Genomic DNA, 24,248 nt, shown 5'->3' with positions numbered 1-24,248 from the left:
AAGACACATAAAAAATGCAAAAAGGACCAACTGAAAATCTGATACTGGACCTTATAAAAGAGTATGCAAATCTACTGTTTAGATGTTCCATTAAATGATAAAAATGGTATCTAAACACTGATTATACCAGTACTCCAAGAAACTTGGCCAGATGTAGGAGATACATTAATAACAGCAACAATAACAAGAGTTAACAGTTTTTTTTTTTTTTTTTTTTTTTTTGAGACGGAGTCTTGCTCTGTCGCCCAGGCTGGGGTGCAGTGGCCGGATCTCAGCTCACTGCAAGCTCCGCCTCCCAGGTTTACGCCATTCTCCTGCCTCAGCCTCCCGAGTAGCTGGGACTACAGGCGCCCGCGAACCCGCCCGGCTAGTTTTTTTGCATTTTTTAGTAGAGACAGGGTTTCACCGTGTTAGCCAGGATGGTCTCGATCTCCTGACCTTGTGATCCGCCCGTCTCGGCCTCCCAAAGTGCTGGGATTACAGGCTTGAGCCACCGCGCCCGGCGGAGTTAACAGTTTTCTAACACTCATTCTGCACCTGGGATTGCTCTATGTATTGTCCGCATATAACTCATTTAATCCTCATAATCTTGATATAGGTACCATGATTATCCCCCCTTTAGATATGTGAAACCTGGGGTACAGATAGCAAAGCTAACTTTCCACATTTATGCATCTCATCAGTGGCAACACTGAGATGTGAATCCAAAAACTGTGGTCCCAGAATCGATACACTTAATCAGTAAGTGGATGTTGCTTCCCACAACCAATAGAGAATGTCAAAACTTCCCACAACCAACAGAGAATGGCCAAAAAAAGAGGATAAGATTATGAGACTACAAATTAAATAGCAGCCAGAAGTGTTTTTCACTTTTATTTTTTTCTCGGCACTACTTTCCCATATTGCAGTGATTTCTAACACTGAAGAACCACTGGGTATCTAAATTTACAGAATCCCTGTCAACATCAGAGCAAATTTTAAGGCTAGGATGGGGCAACAATGCCCAGGTTACACTATTGTAATGCCGGAGTGTGTTACTATAACCATCACAGCAAACAGCAAATTGACTAAAGTTCAAATGACATTTTTTACTTTTCAGATCTATGGTTCCATTTGATTCTTACAAGTGGAAAGATACATGGAAAATGAGGACAGAGTTTGAAGAGTTGAAAGGGAAACCTAGGACCCTTCATATTCAGCACTGAGTTCTTTCCATTACATCATGACTGGTTACTTGACACAAATTTTGAATAGAAAATAGGCACAGTACACACTGAATTTATAATAGAAGAATTAAGTAAAAGGGAAATTATAAAGATAGCAGTTTAGCCACAATTAAATATAAAGATATCAGAAGGTAACCTAATAAAAGGAGATTTTTGAGAGAGGAGAAAAGTAATTTAATTTCTAGTAAGGGTATAGGCTGGGTGTGGTGGCTCATGCCTGTAATTCCAACAGTTTCGGAGGCCGAGACAGGCGGATCACCTGAAGGCAGGAGTTCAAGACCAGCCTGGCCAACATGGTGAAACCAGGTCTCTACTAAAAATACAAAAAAAATAGCCGGGTGTGGTGGCGCATGCCTGTAGTCCCAGCTACTCATGAGGTTGAGGCAGGAGAACTGCTTGAACCCAGGACGTGGAGGCTGCAATGAGCAGAGACTGCGCCACTGCACACTCCAGCCTAGGCGACAGAGTGATGCTCCAGTTCTTTAAAAAAAAAAAAAAAAAAAGTATAAAGAAAGAATAGAGACATAAAATACTGAAGATAATACCAGGAAAAGGAGAAAGTTAAAAGGAAAAGTAAAGGAGAAAATGGTTGAAGACACAGATCTATAGCTTAAGACCACATAAAAAGATGAAAGAAGATTGAAGCTAAAGACATAAATAAGAGTATTATTCAATAAAATCTAAGAAGAGCTGAAAAGCAATTTACATGTGAAGTAGAAAAACCCACTTAAAAGTTTAAATTACTTTCAAATGCTTCCAAATCACCCTCTTTCTGAAGAATATTAGGAAAACAATGAGAAAAACAGTCTTACCTTTCGAACAATACTGTCTTCCACATTTGATTTTTTATTGCTGCCCTGTTTACCCATTAAAGTAATCTCTAGTTGACAAAAAGGTTTTGGTAAAATATCACATTGTGTAAAGAACTTTCTCCATTCAACAATATATGCTTTTAGCAAAGCCGTATCATCTTGATGGCTCAGTACTCGCTGAAAAAAAGAGACGTACCAATTTGAAATAAATGCAGTTGCTTTGAAAAATTAAGAACAAAACATATCCATGCCAAAATTTAAATTGTACATAATTTTTAAATTATTGTACAAGCTCTTATATCCAAAAGAAATTAAAACATGTTCACACAAAAAACTTGTATACGAATGTTCATAGCGGCATTATTCAAATTAGATAAAAAGTAGAAACAACCCAAATATCCACTAGCTGAAATATGGATAAACAATATAGGGGCCAGGCATGGTGGCTCATACCTGTAGTCCCAGCACTTTGGGAGGCTGAGGCAGGAGGATTGCTTGAGCTCAGGAATTTGAGACCAACCTGGGCAACACAGCAAGACCTCATCTCCACAAATAAAACAAAAAATTAGCTGGGTGTGGTGGTGCGTGCCTGTGGTCCCAGCCACTTAGGAGGTTGAGGATTGCTTCAGAGGCTACAGCAAGCTGTGATTTTGCCACTGCACTCTGGCCTGGGCGACAGAACAATATACTGTCTCAAAAAGAAAAAAAAAAACTAAACAAATGAAAAAAGAAACCAAAAACACCCACAATACATAGTATATCCAAACAACAGATACTATTCGGCCATAAAGAGAAACAAATATTGTGAAAGAAACTAGTCACAAAAGGCCATACATTATTATTCTAATTATAGAAAATGTCAAATATAGACATATCCATAGGGACAACAGATCAGTGATTTAGTGGGTTGGGAGAAGGGACTGACTGTTCATAAGTATAGGATTTCTTTTTAGGGTGATGAAAATATTCTGGGATTACTGGGTGATGGTTGCACAACTTTATGAAATATACTACAACTCACTGAATCATATCCTTTAAGAGAGTAAATTTTATGGTATGTTAATTATATCTCAATTTTTTAAAAGGTGGTGGAGTCATGCCAGGTACAGTGGCTCATGCCTGTAATCCCAGCACTTTGGGAGGCTGAGGCAGGTAGACTACGAGGTCATGAGTTCGAGACCAGCCTGACCAACATGGTGAAATCCTGCCTCTACTAGAAATACAAAAATTAGCCAGACATGGCGGCATGCACCTGTAATCTCAGCTGCTTGGGAGGCTGAGGCGGGAGAATCACTTGAATCCGGGAGGCGGAGGTTGTAGTGAGCCAAGATCACGCTAGGCGACAGAATGAGAATCCATCTCAAAAAAAAAAAAAAAAAAAAAAAAAAAGGTGGTGGAGTCTATTTCTCCACTATTAGAGTTTGGGGTGGTCCTGTGATTTACTTTGACCAACAGAACACCACCGATGTAACACTGTGAGATTTCTCAGCCTATCCGTGAACAGGTATTGTAGATTCTACTTTCATCTCAAAGGCTGGTTTCCTTGAGAATGAGAAACCACAGAGGGAAGAGAAAGCCGCAGCAAAAACTATGTATGTGTTTCAATGCTTTCTTAGACCACCTTGTCCAACAACTCACTGCTGCTGCATTAATAAGCTTAGGCAAAATCAGCTGAGACAGCCCAAATTGCTAAGCCACACAATTGTGAACAAATAAAATAGTTGTATTAATCTAGGTTTAAAAAAAAAAAAAAAAAAAAAGACTCCACCTATGTTTATTATTTTTACTTCTTTTTTTTTGTTCTTTAAAAAATGTTATAAACATTTCAATGAATATTGCCTTTCAACCATTTGGAAGATCTGGTCCTTCCTAACAAGGTACGTTCAATTGAAGATTACCTAGTAAAATGATTCACAATTAAAAAAAAAAATTCTTAAGCATTTAAAAATCTCTTTTAAGATGGGTCTTTTTAAGACCCATGTCTGGCATTGCTATTCCTATTAACTGCTCAGAATCAGTGGTGCTAAATCCCATTCCTGGATTCTTGCTGATGTCTACATTTCCAGACTTTATTCAGTCATGTTACAGTGAAACCCTTCCCTACTTTTTTTTGCCAGTGTTCAGTATATTTTTTAACATCTGTTAATAACATCTAAGGTAATTCTTTATAAGTTTATTTCCAGACACTGAAGAATAAAGCTCTATCGATCTGAAATAAACATAATTTATCTTTATCAAGTAATAAAAAGAAAACATTGTACATTTCCCAATGCAAGTAGAAACTGTATCTCTAAATTAGTTCTAAGAAAATAGTTTTAAATTGTGATACTGAAACATTTAATTTTCTAAGTGCTTGAAAATAGAATTTATTTTCATTAAAAGGTAACTTCCTATAAAACTACAATTTAAAAAATTTGTCAAGAAATTATCAATAAAACACTTAATTTCTTAAGTAATATCCAATACATTAGTCTTACTCCATCATGGTAGTAGCTACTAGCAAAATTAAAATATATGCCAATCATATACTTGATTTCAGTATCTTAAGTCATATATAGAAAAAACTCATTTTTAATTTTCAGCTGCTAAGCACCTTTTAGTATTTAATAACACAATTTAACAAACAACTTTTACTAATGTTGTACAAGACATTAATGGAATGATCCAACTAAAGAATAAGAAATTCTAGCCTGGACTTCTAGCCATCAGATCAGACTTTTTTTTTCTTTTTCAGCCTCAACCTTCTGGCTTCACACAATTCTCCTGCCTCAGCCTCCAGAGTGGCTGCAACCACAGGTGTGCATCATCATGCTTGGGTAATTTTTTATTTTGTATAGAGACGAGGTCTCACTACGTTTCCCAGGCTGGTCTCAAACTCTTCAACTCAAGCGATTTCCCTGCCTCAGCCTCCCAAAGTGCTGGGATTACAGTCCTGAGCTACTGTGCCCTGCCCCACACCTCATGTTATAGAAAGGAAAATAATCTCATGTCCTTAGGGTCCTCCTCAAAAAGGTAAGGGATTTATTCATAAGAAAGACTGTGGCTGATTTGAAACATTACAAGGTGTCAAAAAAAAAAAAAAAAAACACTAACTCTTGAATAACTGATCTAATGCCTCAATGAGCTTTGTCTTCCTTTTGATATTATTAGCCATTTATACATAATAGCAATACAAGAGTGCTGAATTTTGCCTCAGCACTAGCAATACAAAGGACCGTCTAAAGAATTTACAACTGGAGAAGGATCTGGAATTGAAATTACTGTCAACTTGAGAAGAGGTATTAGTAATGAGAGGAAAAAAACAGATTTGTGTGGACTGATGTGTAGCCAAAAAATAATGATGGTGGGGACTTCTAAAAAAATAAAAAATTGAATTCGCTATAGCATCTTTTAATTAAATATAATATGTACTCTCTTGACAGAAGTATCACTGTGGGAAAAAAATAATCCAACTAATGACGATCATTTCTTTAATAAATTTATTTAACAAATGTGTCAAAAGTCAATGCAATATTTTTAAATTACTTCAAGAAGTTCTACTTTCAAAATTATAAAATATGATATTATCTGAGAAGTTTTAAAACAAGTCTAAAATAAGCACGTAGAACTTACTGCCTGTGCTTGCTTAATAAACTCAAGAATATCTTCTTTTAAAGCCTGATGAATTTTTGCTGGGCCTTTATCATCCCAAAGACAGACTGCATGCACATCCCTGTGAATATAAAGCAAGTAAACAAACAATGACAAAACAAGAACTGAACAAAACATCTTAAATTCTATTTCAGTACAGTTTCCACGGACCATATTAGAACCAAGCTAATATTGTCTGAATTCATTCATATAAACCAAGCACGTTTGTAAACTGCCTCATATATACATGTGTTTCTATTTTTATTTTCTTTTGCCATTGTTTTCCTCTTTAATTCTCTGCTACTTACCACATAAAATTTAGTTATGAAAGCATGTCTCCATCTCCCAATGTCACTGCCCAAAGTTAACTGCTAGTAATATTTTCCTGTGCAAAAACAACTACAAATCCTTTTAATTCTTTAACACGATAGTTGTATACTATTTTGTCCTTTTATTTCAATTATTTTAAAAATTTTTTTAATTTTTATTTTTTAGAGACAGGGTCTTACTCTGCTGCCCAGGCTAGTGTGCAGTGGCACGATCATGGCTCACTGTAGCCTTGACCTCCTGGGTTGAGGAGATCCTCCCACCTAAGGCTCCCAAGAGCTGGGACTATAGGAGCATGCCACCATGCCTAATTTTTTAAAAAATTTTTTGTAGAGACAGTCTTGCTATGTTGTCCAGGCTGGTCTTGAACTCCTGGTTTCAAGGGATCCTCCTGCCTCAGTCTCCAAAGTGCTGGAATTAAAAGTGTGAGCCACCATGCCCAGCCTTGTTATATACTCTGTCACCCAGGCTGGAGTGCAGTGCCACAACCATAGCTCACTGCAGTCTCAAACTCCTATGCTCAAGGGATACCCCCGCCTCAGCCTCCTGAGTAGCTGGGATTACAAGCACGCACCTGTCTAGTTTTTCTAATTTTTGATAGAGATTGGGTTTTGCTATGTTGCCCAGTCTGGGCTTGAACTCAAATCCTCAAGCAATTCTCCTGCCTCAGCCTCCCAAAATGGTGGGATGGTGGGAATGTGGGCCTATTGTCTTTTTAAAAGTATTAGTCACTTAAATCACAATAAAGCAAATCTCCTAGCTTCCCCATGTATTACCCATTTACACATCAATTACTGTTTCTCCTTTAAACAAAAAAAACAAAAACAAGTTATCATAAACTGATATACAAAAACTCAGAACTTACAAAGCTGACATAGTTTACAAAAAGGTCCTTCATTATAGAAATATATTTAATACTAGCACAGCATGTTCAGAAAATTTCTCATAACCTAGTTGTAGGCCAGGTGTGGTGGCTCAAGCCTGTAATCCAAGCACTTGGGGAGGCTGAGGTAGGCAGATCACTTGAGGTCAGGAGTTCAAGACCAGCCTGGCCAACATGGCGAAACCCCCATCTCTACTAATAATACAAAAATTAGCCAGGTATGGTGGTGCACACCTGTAATCCCAGCTACTTGGGAGGCTGAGGCATGAGAATCACTTGAACCCGCGAGGCAGAGGTTGCAGTGAGCCAAGATGGCACCACTGAACTCCAGCCTGGGCGACAGAGTGAAACTGTGTCACAAAAAAAAAATAAATTAATTAAAATTAAAAAAAAAAGTAAAAAAATTACCAAGTTGTAAGTGAAATTACCACGCTGTAAATCAGAGAAACTTACAACAAAAGGACAGGGTCACAATGAAGAATCATTCAAAAAATGTTCCCCACTGATTCATTCAATTCATAATGGAGCCTCTACCATTAAAAAAAAGTCAAAGAAATCCAAATAAAGCATCTCCAGAATTATAACATGTCAATAATCAAATTGTTTTATATTCTAACTATTCTGTTCTTTTTTTTTTTGAGATAGTGTCTCACTCTGTTGCCCAGTCTGAGGTGTAGTAGCATGAACACAGCTCACTGCAGCCTCAACCTCCTGGGCTCAACCCTGCCTCAGCCTCCCAACCAGCTGGGACCACAGGTGTGTGCCACCATGCCTGGCTAATTTTTTATTTTTTGTAGAGACACAGTCTCCCTACGTTGTCTGGACTGATCACGAACTCCTGAACTCAAACAATCCTGCCACCTCAGCCTCCCAAAGGGCCAGGATATAGGCATGAACCACTGGGCTTGGCCTATATTCCAAATTTTAGAGACATTATTAGAGCCCAAAGTTTTGTCTCCATATTACTTCGAATGCTTTTTTCACTTGTTCAATTCAGCTTGATAATGGTATCTGGTCCAGTGCCTAGGATGCTATAAGCACACAAATATTTGTTAAATAACAATATAAAAGGTAACACCTGACTACTTATTATGTGCCAGATATTATTCACTCATTCATTAAGTAATTCATTTATTTATTTATTTGTTTGTTTGTTTGTTTATTTTGAGATGGAGTTTCGCTCTTGTTGCCCAGGCTGAAGAGCAATGGCGTGATCTTGGCTCACTGCAACCTCCGCCTGCTGGGTTCAAGCGATTCTCGGGCCTCAGCCTCCAAAGTAGCTGGGATTACAAGCATGCGACACCGGCTAATTTTTGTATTTTTAGTAGAGATAGACTTTTACCATGTTGGTCAGGCTGGTGTCGAACTCCTGACCTCAGGTGATCCACCTGCCTTGGCCTCCCAAAGTGCTGGATTACAGGCGTGAGGCACCAGTCATATACTATTCTAAATTATTTTAACCCACTTTATCTTCATAGCAAGTCTTAAGTACTCCTATTTTATCCTTATTTTACAGATGGGGAAATTGAAGGAAAACAATCCTAGATTACACAGTATATGGTGGAGCCAGGAAATCAGGCTCCAGAACTCACACGAAACCAAATCTACTCTTGAAACGCTCCAATCTATTTTTTTTTTTTTTTTTTTTTTTTTTGAGACGGAGTCTCGCTTTGTGGTCCAGGCTGGAGTGCAGTGGCCGGATCTCAGCTCACTGCAAGCTCCGCCTCCCGGGTTTACCCCATTCTCCTGCCTCAGCCTCCCGAGTAGCTGGGACTACAGGCACCCGCCACTTTGCCCGGCTAGTTTTTTGTATTTTTTAGTAGAGACGGGGTTTCACCGTGTTAGCCAGGATGGTCTCGATCTCCTGACCTCGTGATCCGCCCGTCTCGGCCTCCCAAAGTGCTGGGATTACAGGCTTGAGCCACCGCGCCCGGCCTCTCCAATCTATTAAACAAGAAGCTAAAGTAATCTTTACAAAACTCAAGTCACATCATATTACCCTATACTTAAATCCTCTAATGGTTGCCCAACACTCTTAGAATAAATTACAAAATGATTAAATGACTCCTGCATACCTAATCAGTCTCACCTAATGACTAAAGGAATCTAGAGTCTAAAAGAAGAGACTGGCCGGGCATATTGGTTCATGCCTGTAATCCCAGCACTCTTGGAGGGCAAGGCAGGAGGATCATTTGAGGCCAGAAGTTCAAGACCAGCCTAGGCTGCATGGCAAGACCTCATCTATACAAAAATAAAATAAAATAATTAGTTGCGCATGGTGGCACATGCCTGTAGTCCTAGCTTTTCAGGAGGCTGATGAGGGAAGATCACCTGAACTCAGAAGTTCAAGGTTACAGTGAGCTACGATTGTGCCACTGCACTCCAGCCTGAGCGACAGAGTAATGCTCTGCCTCTAAAAACAATTTTTTTTTTAAAGAAATAGGTCGGGCATGGTGGCTCATGCCTTTAACCCTAGCACTTTGGGAGGCCAAGGTGCACAGATCACTTGAGGCCAGGAGTTTGCAACCAGCCTGGCCAACATGGTGAAACCCCATCTCTACTAAAAATACAAAAGTTAGCCAGGCGTGATGGTGCGCGCCTGTAGTCCCAGCTACTTGGGAGGCTGAGGCAAGGGAATTGCTTGAACCCAGGAAGCAGAGGTTGCAGTGAGCCAAGATTGCACCTCTGCACTCCAGCCTGGCCAACAGGGCAAGACTCTGTCTCAAAAAAGAAAAAAAAAAGAAACTGATAGAAAATTGATTGACTATAACTTAGTATGTTACAACTATTTTATGCATATAAACAAAAGATGGTTTAGGAACTCAGGGACAGGGTAAGGGTGAGTGAGAGGCAGAGAAAGAAAGGCTTTCTGGAATAGTTGGTTCCTGAGCTTAATCTCCAAAAATAGGACTTTGCCAGGCAAAGGTGTACAAAGATAGAAGAGAGGATATTTTATGAAATAAACGACAGTATAAAGAATTGTGGGCCAGGTGTGGTGGCTCACACTTGTAATCCCAGCTCTAAGGGATGCCAAAGTTGGTGGATCACTTGAGGCCAGGTGTTCAGGACCAGCCTAGACAACATGGTGAAACCCCATCTCTACTAAAAAAAAATACAAAAATTAGCCTGGTGTGGTGGTGCACACCTGTAGTCCCAGCTATTTGGGAGGCTGAGGCATGAGAATTGCTTGAACCCAGGAGATGGAGGTTGTAGTGAGCCGAGATTGTGCCACTGCACTGCAGCCCAGGCAACAGAGCAAGACTCTGTCTCAAAAAAAAAAAAAAAAAAAAGAATCGTGGATGACTATGGTAACTGCAGTGAACTATAAGCACATCAGTGTGGCTACCCTGTAAAGTGAAATGCGAAGTGGTAAGTGATAAGAAATTGAGCAACCCAACCCCCTTTTATACCTTATATTCAATCATAGTCCTATTATATCCATCATGCAAATGTCTCTCTAATATGGACATTTCCCTCCCATTACCATAATGAGAGTCACCATCATCTTTTATTTAGTTTACTATACCAAAACTAACATTTATTAACAGCTTACTACGTGCCAGACACTCCACATTGACTCGTGTTATTTTAAGAAGCCTTTTAAGAAGCTGACGGGGCCTGGCGCAGTGGCTCACGTCTATAATCCCAGCACTTTGGGAGGCCAAGGCAGGTGGATCACCTGAGGTCAGGAGTTCAAGACCAGCCTGGCCAACATGATGAAACTCCGTCTCCACTAAAAATACAAAAAATTAGCCAGGCGTGGCGGCAGGCGCCTGTAATCCCAGCTACTTGGGAGGCTGAGGCAGGAGAATCGTTTGAACCCAGGAGGCGGAGGTTGCAGTGAGCCGAGATCACGCCACTGCACTCCAACCTAGGCAACAAAAGCAAAACTTTGTCTTAAAAAAAAAAAAACACACCAGGCCAGGTGTGGGCATGGTGGCTCACGCCTGTAATCCCAGCATTTGGGAAGCTGAGCCTTTTAAGAAGCTGACGGGGCATGGCACGGTGGCTCACGCCTATAATTCCAGCACTTTGGGAGGCCAAGGCGGGTGGATCACCTGAGGTCAGGAGTTCGCGACCAGCCTGGATAACACAGTGAAACCCCGTCTCTACTAAAAATACAAAATTTAACCAGTGCGGTGGTGAGTGCCTATAATCCCAGATACTTGGGAAGCTGAGGCAGGAGAAACGCTTGAGCCCGGGAGGCAGAGGTTGCGATGAGCCGAGATCGTGCCACTGCACTCCAGCCTGGGCGACAGAGATTCCGTCTCAAAAAATACAAAAGAAAAAAAAAAAAAAAGATGAAGAAGCTGATGAGATTATCAACGTAAGAGATTTACTAAGGGAACACCTGTGAAGGAAAATGGAAAATGGGCTAGAGAAAGCTGGTTGTAGGTCTGATCCCTGTAGAGGAGATAAGAAAGGAAGTTTGAACAGTAAGAATCAGCGTAGTTCTAAGAAAGGTTGGTAAGGCTGTTGAAGAATTCTGGAGCCAAAGTCACCCATCAGAGGAGACCTGTGCATCCCTAAAACAAACCTACCTTTGTAACCCTGCCATACTCAAATCTCTTCTGCATATATGTCAGAAAGGTTCAAACAGGACTTGAGTCTCATAGGACAACAGGGAATGGTGTGGTAAAGGGGGTGGAGTTAGATAGTTCCCTAGAAATCTTATCCAAAGAAGAGTCAAACTTAGAAGGGATTTGGTACATCTTCTCCAGTTCTCTTTTCTCAATTGCCAGTTACTTCTCTGCATTGCTATCCCAGGGAAGAATGTTCTCAACGTACTTTTCTTTGTTGAGACAGGGTCTCTCCCTGTCACCCTGCCTGGAGTGCAGTGGCATGATCAGCTCATCATAACTTAAAACTCCTGTGCTCAAGGATCCTTCTGCCTCAGCCTCCTGAGTAGCTGGGACTACAGGCATGTGCCACCATGACTGGCTAATTTTTGTTTTTTTTGAGACGGAGTCTCACTCTGTCAGCCAGGCTGGAGTGCAGTGGCACAATCGCAGCTCACTGCAACCTCCGCTTCCCAAGTTCAAGCAATTCTCGTGCCTCAGCCGGCCAAGTAGCTGGGATCACAGTTGTGCAACACCACACCCAGCCAATTTTTGTATTTTTAGTAAAGACGGGGTTTCGCCATGTTGACCAGGGTGGTATCGAACTCCTGACCTCAGGTGATCACCTGCCTTCACCTCCCAAAGTGCTGGGATTACAGGCATGAGCCACTACACTCAGCCTTGGCTAATTTTTTATAGAGAGAGAATCTCGCTGTTTCTCAGGCTGGTCTCGAACTCTGGCCTCAAGCAATCCTCCAGTCTCGACCTCCCAAAGTGTTGGGATTACAAACATGAGCCATCACACCCAGCCCCAAAGTGCTTTTAAAAGGGAACATGATATAAGGTAAATCTTTTTAAAAATTTAACTATACTAGAAAAATCTAGGAGTTGGGAAATAGGAGAGAGAAGAAATAGAAGCTTCTCAAGTCTTAAGGAGGCAGACAGAAGTGACAGGAAAAGCAGCAAGAAGTAAAAACTATTCCACACGTTTTGACTTCCTTGTGTAGAAGATAAGAAGAAATAGTGTGACCTTGGTGTGGTAAAATGGCATGTATTTTGTTTCCAAGTAGGAGGACTATCACATGCTTCTAACTAAGAGCAAGAAACATGAAGGCAACCACTAATGAAATAAACTTTAAAATTAATAAAAACAAAGAAAGGAAAATGAAGAAACAACAACATCAGATCCATGATAAAAAGTTATAGAAGCAATAAAAGCAGGAATATCAGTCATAACATTAAACCTGAACTGAATAACCAAGCCCATTAAAAAACAGTATGCCTTTTAAAAGGACAAATACTGTATGATTCCATTTATGTGAGATTTATGTGAGTTACCTAGATAAGCAAATTCATAGATGGAAAGTAAAATGGAGCTGGGGGGAGGAAGAATGAGGAATTACTGTTTAATGGGTACAAAGCTTCTGTTTCAGATGATGAAGAGGTTTGGGGAATGGACTGTGTTGATGTTTGCGTAACATTGTGAATACAATTAATGCCACTGAATTGTACACTTAAAAATGGCTAAAATTGTACATGAATCTAGAGCAGCAGTTCTCAATTGAGGAAGGTATTATTCCCCTAGAAGGGTATCTGGAAACATGAGAATTTTTGTTTTTATAATGCAGGGTGGGAAGAAAGACACAGAAGGAGTGTTCATGACTGGAGTTGATAAGCATGGACAGGCTAGGCGCAGTGGCTCACACCTGTAATCCCAGCACTTTGGGAGGCCAAGGTGGGTGGATCACCTGAGGTCGGCAGTTCAAGACCAGTCTGACCAACATGACAAAATTCCATCTCTACTAAACACAAAAAATTTGCCAGGTGTGGTGGCGCATGCCTGTAATCCCAGCTACTTGGGAGGCTGAGACAGGAGAATTGCTTGAACTTGGGAGGCAGAGATTGCAGCGAGCCAAGATCGTACCATTGCATTCCAGCCTGGGCAACAAGAATGAAACTCTATCTCAATTTAAAAAAAAAAAAAAAAAAGAGAGAAGGACGAAAGTGATATTGTACAATATGCAGAACAATCTCTTATACCACCCAAAATACCAAGAGTACTTCAATTGAGAAAGAATATAGATCATGAGAAAAGGGGGGAAAATCTCAGGTAGTCAATGTACGTTAACATCAATACATTATTTAGTAACTGAGATTTAGAAAGATATAATCATTAAACCTAAATGTTAATGATTAACATGATCTAAATAGGGCTAAAATTTACAAGGGTGTTAATTATTGTCAGTCTTGGTGATAAACAGGAATCCCTTTACCTAAAAGGACTATATATTGAACTGCTTTAGGTACTCCAAGGAGATGAAAGAACTTTTTTTTGTGTGTGTGTGAGATGGAGTTTTGCTCTTGTTTCCCAGGCTGGAGTGGAATGGCACAATCTTGGCTCACTGCAACCTCCGCCTCCCGGGTCCAAGTGATTCTCCTGCCTCAGCCTCCCGAGGAGCTGGGATTACTGGGGCCCACCACCACACTCAGGTAATTTTTGTATTTTTAGTAGACATGTTGGCCAGGCTGGTCTGGAACTCCTGACCACAGGTTATCTACCCACCTCGGCCTCCCAAAGTGCTGGGATTACAGGTGTGAGCCACCACACCCGGCCAAAAGATCTTTAAAAACAATGTGTTAGGCCAGGCGCGGTGGCTCAAGCCTGTAATCCCAGCACTTTGGGAGGCCGAGACGGGCGGATCACGAGGTCAGGAGATCAAGACCATCCTGGCTGACACGGTGAAACCCCGTCTCTACTAAAAAATACAAAAAACTAGCCGGGCGAGATGGCGGGCGCCTATAGTCCCAGCTACTTGGGAGGCTGAGGCAGGAGAATGGCTTGAACCCGGGAGGCGGAGCTTGCAGTGAGCTGAGATCCAGCCACTGTACTCCAGCCCGGGTGACAGAGCGAGACTCCGTCTCAAAAAAAAAAAAAAACAAACAAACAAAAGAAAAACAATGTGTTGAGGCCTCTAACTTAGCAAGTATAAGGTTATTGACAATTTCTACTTTGAAGTCCACTTTAATAGGGAACACCATCAAACTATGCTCCTTTTCTAAGTCAAGAGTACTCAGAGAACAAGCACTATTCTCGATAATAAATCTTATCAACACAGACTGGCAAAAACAACATAACAGCAAAAAACCTCACCACACCCAATATATCATTCATAAAATAGTTTACTATTGAATGATTTACAAAAAACATATGTATACATGAATGTAATAAAACTTTAAAATGCCTCAGCTGTTTCTTACTGAACTTTAATTTCCCAAAGGCCAGAAGTGTAAGTTAATTGATAGTATGCAACAAGGTTCTATATCATTTAGGAAATCAGAGCATTTTAAGTGATAAAGAGAGAAAATGATTACAATAGCTCAATGTGTACAGCTTATGCAATTACACATCTATAATTCATTGATACTGCATTTTAATAGTGTGTCTGAGACTGCTAGCCTAAGAAACACCTGTATGCAAGGCTGGCCTTTGGCTAGGATGTAGCAATCTGGATTTCTGGGAGGATTCCCATCATTCCTTAATGAGAACGTTTTACGTGCCTAAACTATTTACACAGTGTGACTTACGTTGAACACTTTCTTTTCTTCTGCCAGTCTCAAATTTTGGTATGTGCCAGGCATAAGTTGCTTACATGACCAGCCCCCAGTAGAAAGTTTGGGTGCTGAGTCTCTAATTAGCTTCCCTGGTAGACAATATTTTATATGTGTTGTCACTGTCAGTTGCTGGAGGAATTAAGCTTATTGTGTGACTCCTCTGCGAGAAGACATTTGGAAGTTTGTATTTCATTTCCCCTGGACTTTGGCACATGCACTTTTTCTTTGTTGATTTTGCTTTGCTTCCTTCACTGTAATAAATCATAGCCATGAATACAACTACATAGTGAGTCCTATGAATACTCCCAGCAATCACTGAGCCTAGGGGTGACCTTGGGATTGTCAACACAGCTGGTGTCAGAAGTTGGACTCGTGAAGAGAGAAGCAGCAGTAGGATGACAAACATTTGCTGCTTCGGTGGCTATAAAATCATTCATAGTATGAAACAGCAGTTGAGTTTCTGTGTTTTGTGACAGGTAAAAATTACCTATAAAATTTGAAAATGATAGCTCTAACACCAGGAGAATTGGCTACCTCATTCCCCTGGCAGTTTCTGGCCATGCCTACTAAAGTGAAGAGAGGAAAAAACAGAGCCTGGATGATGTCTCTGTTGGATTTTTTTTTTTTTCTTGCCTCCAGGTGGGAAGAGGCCCAAAAGTTTCCAAAGGTGAGTTTGGGTGGACCAAAAATGTTAAAAGTTTGTATGCTCTCTCCTCCAAATAGGAAAAAAATAATAGCAAAATCAGAGCCCAGTGCTGGAGCAAAGCTTTAGATAAACTATGGGAGAAACAGGAGTGGGGAGAGTGAACCACTCCAGCTGTCTCTTTAGCCTAGCTGCTACTGCTGCAGTCCCTCCCTACACCTTGCATGCCAGTCAGGATCTCCCAGCAGCTGTAAGGTTACTCTTATAAACACTGAATTTACTGCTGATGGTTGATTAAATTTAAAATAAGGAATAAGGATGGCCAGGCATGGTGGCTCACGCCTGTAATCCCAACACTTTGGGAGGCTGAGGTAGTCAGGTAACTTTGAGGTCAAGAGTTCGAGACTATCCTGGCCAACATGGTGAAACCCTGTCTCTACTAAAAAGACAAAAATTAGCCTTGTGGGTACCTGTAGCCCCAGCTACTCAAGAGGCAAGGCAGGAGTATCACTTGAACCTGGGAGTTGGAGGTTGCAGTGAGCTGAGATTGTGCCACTGCAATCCAGCCTGGGAAACAGAGCAAGACTCCGTCTCAATAAATAAATACATAAATTTAAAATAAGGGAAAAATGTGGTGGGGGGGTTAAGAGATGACTTTGTACTTTGCAGCTACTGCATCTAGATGTATAATCAAAACTGACATAAGATGTAATATGCTGCTAGTCATTTCACAAATGCTAAAGGGACTGTCCCAATCAGGAAAAATTAGTGAGACAAAACTTCTTGCTTTTTTCTGCTGAAGGGACTGGAATTTAAACTCTGTGAGTATTGGGAACAGAATAAGTTTCCACAACGGATGATATTTACTATGACTTTTTAAACTACTGATGCCCGGGGAAAAAGAGAGACAACATGAAAACAAAGGAAATCTCCAGATGAAGGAAATACACTTTTGGAATTTTAAATGCAGTTTTTCATTGTTATTGAATTCTTGTAAAATTAGATGTCTGACCCTTAGAAGCTGATGATTTTCCAGCCGTATGTGCATATTTTTGGGCAGATCAAGTTGGATCCTAAGACAAGGTAAAAAGGACTTAGGATAGTCTTGCTGATCACTTGGACTTGAAATATGACTGCGAGCCTGCAGTATCTTGGCTTTGCTCCTGCCAAAGACAAGACACTAACTGTTTTGGAATCCTGAAATCACAGATCTCAACTACCTGGATCTGACGCTAGGCTGAAACCTGACACTGCTACCAGGCTATTTGAACCTCAACACGAGCTGTGCTGAACCAAAAGCAGGCATATACTCAATAAACAGGACTTTGCCTCAATTTTTTTTTTTTTTTTTGAGACAAGGTCTCACTCTGTCACCCAGCCTGGAGTGCAGTGGCACAGTCACAGCTTGCTGCAGCCTCAATGCAGCAAGCAATCTGCCTGAAGACTCAAGCAATCCTCCCACCTCAGCTCTCAATTAGATGGGACTACAGGCGTGTGCCACCACACCCAGATAATTTTTTTTTTTTTTTAAGAGACAGGGTCTCACTATGTTGCCCAGGCTGGTCTTGAACTCCTGGGCTCAAGTGATCATCCTGTCTCGGCCTCCCGAAGTTCTGGGATTATAGGTGTAAGCCACTTTGGCCGCCAAAGATTACTGAAGACTTAAAAGATATCCTCTTGTGGAGCCAGAAACCATGAAAACATCATGGATTCTGGCTGGACCACCTCAACCACTCACAGACACCCAAAGAAAAAGGCTTATTCTCTGATGGGACTATCCAAGATGAAGCTGCTGATTGGTCTTATATATCTGATATGGAGACTAACAGTATTCCCAACTGGTGGTTCCTACCAAAAGCTGTAGCTGGGAGAGGGCACATCACAAGAGTGTAGCCCCTTCGCCCACTTCTTACAGATTAGATTTTGACCCCTTCTTGAGATGTCTCACTGCTACTGACTTCTGTTTGCCTTTCCGGATTGGTTGCAGTTTGCAGCAACAGATTTAATAACCTGACTCTATTTCTCTCTTTCCTGTCACCCCTCCTGGTACACACACACCTTAGTAAGTCAGTCTGGTTACTAAATGCAGCTGTCCCCAGAAAGGAACTGCTATTTTCTAGGCTACCCACTAGATACATAATCAGGACAAAAGGGAGATAACATAAGCCCATTTTGAAAAGTTTTAAAAATCCAGGATTTCATCCTGACCATTTCCTAAATATTGTATGTCTTTTTAATTAAGTTGTATACAAATGTTTTTAGTAAAAAAACTTTTGTCCCTCATGCAGATCTGGATGATGGAGAAGACACGAAATTTTCATTACTGAAAGGGATACACTGATTTTATAAGGAAGAAAAAACAAAACCTAGCATCTGGGAAGGGACAGTAGAGGAGGAGGAGATTAATGATTTTTGCTTCTCACAACTATTCCTGAAAGCTTTCCCCCTTTTCCTAAAGGAAATCTCTCAGGGTTGCCTTTCCAAGCTGCCACGAGTCCTTTTAATTCAAACTGGTGAACTTACAATCACACCTAACAGCACCAACTATGAGATGGCAAAGAACAGCCTCAAGCTTCTGCACTTTCCATGTAGAACACCTCCTGTTTGGAACTAACTGCCTTCAGGCAGTCCATCTGAAACCAAGGCCTGAACTGAATTATAAATCAACTACACTGAATTGGGAACCCCAGAATATAAGGTCCCACGGTGGGAGGCCATGGGGGGGCCTTGTTAACCTGTACTACCTGACTAATATCTTGCTTGGGGTATCTTAACAATTTTAATCTTTTTGTTTCTAGGAGAACTACATGTGCTCTCTGGGATTATATTTGTTAGTGTATGTACCCTAGCATGGCACTGTCTCAATCCTGGAAGGCTTTCAGGTCCGCTTCAACTTAATGCCCTGAGTTATACTGTGCCTGAGTTGACAATTGTGCCTGAGTTGACCATGTTAAAAAAAGGCCTATACAGAACTGAAAGAGAAAGCCACATGGTTTTTTAAGATAAACTTTATGATTAATGGAGTTTAACTGGCTAAATCCAGGACCCCTAAAAAGGGATAACTCGCCAGGCGTGGTAGCTCATGCCTGTAATCCCAGCACTTTGGGAGGCCAAGGCGGGCAGATCACCTGAGGTCAGGAGTTTAAGATTAGCCTGGACAACATGGAGAAACCTTGACTCTACTAAAAATACAAAAATTGGGCAGGCATGGTGGCGCACACTTGTAATCCCAGCTACTCAGGACGCGGAGGCACGAGAATCACTTGAACCTGGGAGGCAGAAGTTGCAGTAAGCCAAGATGGCGCCCCTGCAATCCAGCCTGGGCAACAGAGCAAGACTCCATCTCAAAAAAAAAAAAAGGGGTTAGAGGCAACTGAGACCAATACTACAGGTTGGTCTTGCCCTGCTACATGGGGGAATGCTGACATAATTCTGCTGTAAAGACAATTTGGCCAATGGCAAAAAGTTAAACCAGCACCCGAGACTGCATCCCCTAGAAATGCCTGCTTGTAAGATTAGCCCTTGGCTGGCATCTGAGAATTTGAATGGTCAACAGTTTCCTACACTTAAATAAAACTTTCCTGAAATAACAGTTGCTTACTGTACTTAAACTGTTTATATAAACAATATGGTTTACACTGATTTTGGTACATGTTGAAAGAGACTGCCTATGTGACCACCCCTATAAAAACCCTGAGTACCAAGTCTCCAATAAGCTTCTCTGGTAGACAACATATCACACGCTGTCCATCACTGCTGGAAAAATTAAGTGTGTCCTGTGTGACTCCCCTGGGAAAAGACTCTTCTTGGAAGCTTGTGCTTGTTTTTTCCTGCACTTCACCCCATGTACCTTTTCCCTTTGCTGATTTTGCTTTGGATCCTTTCACTGTAATGACTCATAGTTGTGAGTATGACTGTATGTTTGGTCCTGCGAGCCCCCTAGCAAATCATCATACCTGGGAGAGGTTTTGGAGACCCTTAGCATAACTAGTAATACTATTTAATAGGTAAACAGAACAACCTAGAGTTACACATTCCATTTGGGTATGGAAAGACATCACCAAAATTTACTTTATGTTAGCAAACTGGGTACTTACGAAAACAGATCAAACCACTGCTGTTTTGTAACAGATTCCTGGCGTAAAAGCTTCAAAACAATCGGGCGCATAAAATCCCATTTGTCTTCAAACTGAAGAGAACCTTTATTCTTGGGGGGGAAAAAAGATAAAAGGGAGTTTAATTTAAATGCAGTTAAATAAAAAGTATCCTGTAATTTTTATGAGACAGCTAGAGAAATGAAGGGCTCAAATTTAAATGAACCAGTTTTCCATAATGGAATCCCTACAGGCTTAATCTGTTATTGAGGAATCACAGGAAGACAATCATAAAAGAGAAAAATTGTACAAATGTGTCTAGTGAAGAATTTGGCCTTGTCCAAAGAGACAGTCTGGTCTTTCCTCTTGGCTTCTAGTAGATAATCTCTGGACACTTAGAAAGTTACGTCTAAAAAGTGTGTCTTTGTCTGGGAGGCCTTGGGTCATACTGGATAGGCTAATAATGCAATTCAGGGAGGGGACTGTCCACACCTATATAATCCTAGGTGGAGGCTGACCAATCGGAAAGACGAACAATGTAACTTGAGATAGGGGTCTGGGGTCACATAGGGTCAGTCAACATGGAGACTGAAATCCCTGTGAGCAATTAATCAATCACACCTATGTGAATAACCTCTACAAAAACTCGACAGTAAAGGCTGGGTAAGCTTCCCTATTTGGTGGTACTCATGCATACTGTCACACATTGATGCCGGGAGAGAAATGTGTCCTGACCACATGGGAAGAGAGCAAGATAAGCTCTGTATTTGGACCCCTCCTAAACTCTGCCCTATGAGTCTCTTCCTTTGGCTGATCTTATCCAAATCCTTTCCCTATATATAACAAATCGTAACTATGGGTACAACAGCTTTCACTAAACGCTATGAGCCTTTCTAATGAATTATCAAACCTGAGAGTGGTTTTGGGAATCCCCCAAACTAACAGTTGGTGTCAGAAGTGAGAGTGGTCTTATATGGAGTCTGTATAGTCTATTTTTGTAGTTGTCCTAAACTCCTCCCAAAAAGTATATTGGAAATCTATATAAACTCTGAAAACTGAGGAGAAAAAGAAAACAGAAAAATCCCCATCTCCTTTGATAATGCTAACAAAAAACCCTGACACTGAACTGTTGAGAAAAGCATAAGAAATGGAAAGTCTAGGCCAATCTTACCAGAGAAGAAAGATGCAAAAATCTAAATAAATATAATCAAATCAAACAAGTGTCATATCAAAACAATCAGACCTCATAATCATACAGTTTATCTCTGGAATGTAAAACTAGGGCAATATTAGGGAAAAAATAATCAATTACATTACCAAAAACAAAGGGAGAGAGAGACCCCATATGTGTTAGTCATTAGTTTAATACTCCTTTTCAAGTTAAGTGTGACCATGTGATTTGTTTTTTGTTTGTTTTTGAGACAGGGTCTTGCTCTGTCACCCAGGCTGGAGTGCAGTGGAGTGATCATAGCTAACTGTAGCCTTGACCCCCTCGGCTCAAGCAATTCTCCTGCCTCAGCCTCCCAAGTAGCTGGGACTACACGTGCGCACTCACCTCGGTCTCCCAAAATGCTGAGGTTATAGGAGTGAGCCACTGAACTAGGACCATCTGATTTATTTTGGCCAATAAATTTCAACAAAAGTCATTAATTTTCTTTTTTTTTTTTTTAACTTTTAAGTTTAGGGGTACATGTGTAGGATTTGCAGGTTTGTTACAAAGGTAAACTTGTGTCATGGGGATTTGTTGTACAGATTATTTCATTACCTAGGATTAACTGATTATTTTTCCTGATCCTCTCCCTCCTCCCACCCTTCACCCTCTGGTAGGCCCTAGTGTGTGTTGTTTCCTCTATGTATCCATGTGTTCTCATCATTTAGCTCCCACTTATAAGCAAGAACATGCAGTATTTAGTCTTCTGTTCCTGCATTAGTTTGGTAAGGAAAATGGCCTCCAGCTCCATCCATGTCCCTGCAAAGGACATGATCTCGTTTTTTTTTAATGGCTGTATACTATTCCATGGTGTGTATGTACCACATTTTCTTTATCCAGTCTATCACTGATGGGCACTGGGGGTGATTTCACGTCTTTGTTAGAATGAATAGTACTGTGATGAACATATGTGTACATGTGTCTTTATACTACAGCACTGCAGTAACCAAGAAACAGCATGGTACTGATACAAGAACATATACATAGACCAATGGAACAGAATAGAGTCCAGAAATAAGACCACACACCTACAACTAACTGATCTTCAACAAACCTGACACAAGCAACAGAAAAAGGACTCCCTATTCAATAAATGGTGCTGGGATAACTGGCTAGCCATATGCAGAAAAGTAAAACCAGACACCTTTCTTACACCATATGCAAAAATTAACTCAAGATGGATTAAAGACTTAATGTAAAACCTAATTTTCTAGTACACCAGCACCAAACACCCTATGAAACTCATGACTGTCCTTTTTTTTTTTTTTTTTTTTTTTTTTGAGACAGAGTCTCGTTCTGTTGCCCAGGCTGGAGTGCAGTGGCATAATCTTGGCTCACTATAGCCTCTGCCTCCCAAGGTCAGGTGATTTTGATGCCTCAGCCTCCGAGCAGCTGGGATTAGACATGCACCATCACACCTGGCTAATTTTTGTATTTTTAGTAGAGACGAGGTTTCGCCATGTTGGCCAGGCTGGTCTCGAACTCCTGGATTCATGTGATCCGCCCTCCTCAGCCTTCCAAAGCGCTAGAATTACAGGCATGAGCCACTAGGCCTGGACTCATGATTATTTTTCAATTATACAAATCTGTTGAGGATATTGCTCAGGTTAAGAACCTGAAATGCATATAGTGATTGTGTAGAATATGCAAACTCCCTGAAATTATAACACTGAAACAGTTTCTCAACGTATGATCTGACAACAACCTACATGAAAATCATCTGAGGTGGTGATTACACATATAGATTCCTAAAACCTACCTCAGGCCTATTGGATCAGAATCTCTTGAAGTTGGTCCACAATCTGCATGTTTATCAAATTCATGATAAAAATGTTAGATGGACTATGACCCAAACTAGGTTAAGAACCACACATTTACATCATACTCTTACGAATGCTGCTTATATTCGCAAACATAGTTCATTCTGAAAGTTAATACACTGTCTTGTTCCAGGTGCCTGCTTCTATCACACTGTATTCTTTTTTTTTTTTTTTTTTGAGACAGAGTTTCGCTCTTGTTGCCCAGGCTGGAGCGCAGTGGCGTGATCTAAACTCACTGCAACCTCCGCTTCCCGGGTTCAAGCGATTCTCCTCCTCAGCCTCTCAAGTAATTTTACAGGCATGCACCACCACGCCTGGCTAATTTTGTATTTTTAGTAGAGACAGGGTTTCTCCATGTTGATCAGGCTGGTCTCAAACTCTCAACCTCAGGTGATCCACCCATGTTGGCTTCCCAAAGTGCTAGGATTACAGGTGTGAGCCACCGCACCCAGACACTGTATTCTTATTATAAGGACCCATGGGAGATATCCACTAAAAACTTAGTACTGGTATTAGCTATGCTTCTTTCCTGAACAACTAGTTTCTTTTTACCTTATGGACTTAAATGAATCATGTAAGTAACTTCACTCTCCTCTTAGTATTGGCTACTGGGAAATTCAGAGTCAGAATTACGATCCTGTGGCATATACTTTGTATACTAACTCTATGCCTGGCCTCACATTACTTTTTCTACTTTTTATTATTTTCCTGTAACCCTCATTTTCTTCTTTTATTCTTCCCTACGAGGAAAAGGTGTGCAAATGAACAAACATGAAAGAACCATGGAAAGAACTCACTTTTCTTGACTGACATGGAGAAACAGAATACTCTCTTCATAAGAGGATACTTTCTAATTTCAACTAAGTCTACTTCTACAAGCACTTTTGTTAATTTTAATTATAAAATTAAACATAGTGTAAGTCCTGCAATTAAAATAAAAAAAGATGCAGAGGACCACAGTAGAGAGATACTAGAGATAAATTAAACACTGGTTAGGCTCTGAAATCTCCTAACAGACATTGTTAAGTACCAGGGAACATATTTTTGCTCTCCCTTTTGATGGAACACATAATAAACTCTTTCCTCTAATACTCAATTTTAAAAGGAATTTAATAATTAAATGTTTTCTATTAAACTTTTACAATAGATTCCAAAAATGATGCTCAAGTAGTTCTTTGACCTATTCTCTATTAATCTGAAGAGCATATCATTAAATCATAACTAAGCGGCGGGACACCAAATCCAGTATCTACAAAAGAGAATGCCTTATTAATAAGAAAGGAATCTTCAGACTATGAACCTTGATTTACATACATTTTCACTGACTGACTGAAGGCTGCCTCATCTCTATTAACTTGCTACAAAGTTTCTTGAATTCCTTCATTATTATTCAGAATAACAAATAGGCTGGACTCAACAGTCGCTAGTAAGT

At 40.5% G+C, this 24,248-nt stretch overlaps 1 protein-coding gene across 1 annotated transcript in view; it reads right to left on the bottom strand.

The window, feature by feature from the left end:
* Window positions 1-24,248, bottom strand: part of LOC105493659 (cullin 5) — a 106,994-nt gene that overhangs the window by 59,606 nt on the left and 23,140 nt on the right. Inside the window, 3 exon segments of the mRNA XM_011761498.2 lie at window positions 2,039-2,215; window positions 5,651-5,750; window positions 19,790-19,899. Of these exon segments, the coding sequence (XP_011759800.2) occupies window positions 2,039-2,215; window positions 5,651-5,750; window positions 19,790-19,899 (387 nt within the window).

The sequence above is a fragment of the Macaca nemestrina genome, chromosome 12 (genome assembly GCF_043159975.1).
Source record: "Macaca nemestrina isolate mMacNem1 chromosome 12, mMacNem.hap1, whole genome shotgun sequence".
NCBI classification, from domain to species: Eukaryota; Metazoa; Chordata; class Mammalia; order Primates; family Cercopithecidae; genus Macaca; species Macaca nemestrina.
The sequence above is the reverse complement of the archived record's forward strand: the minus strand, read 5'-3'. Positions and strand labels throughout refer to the sequence as shown.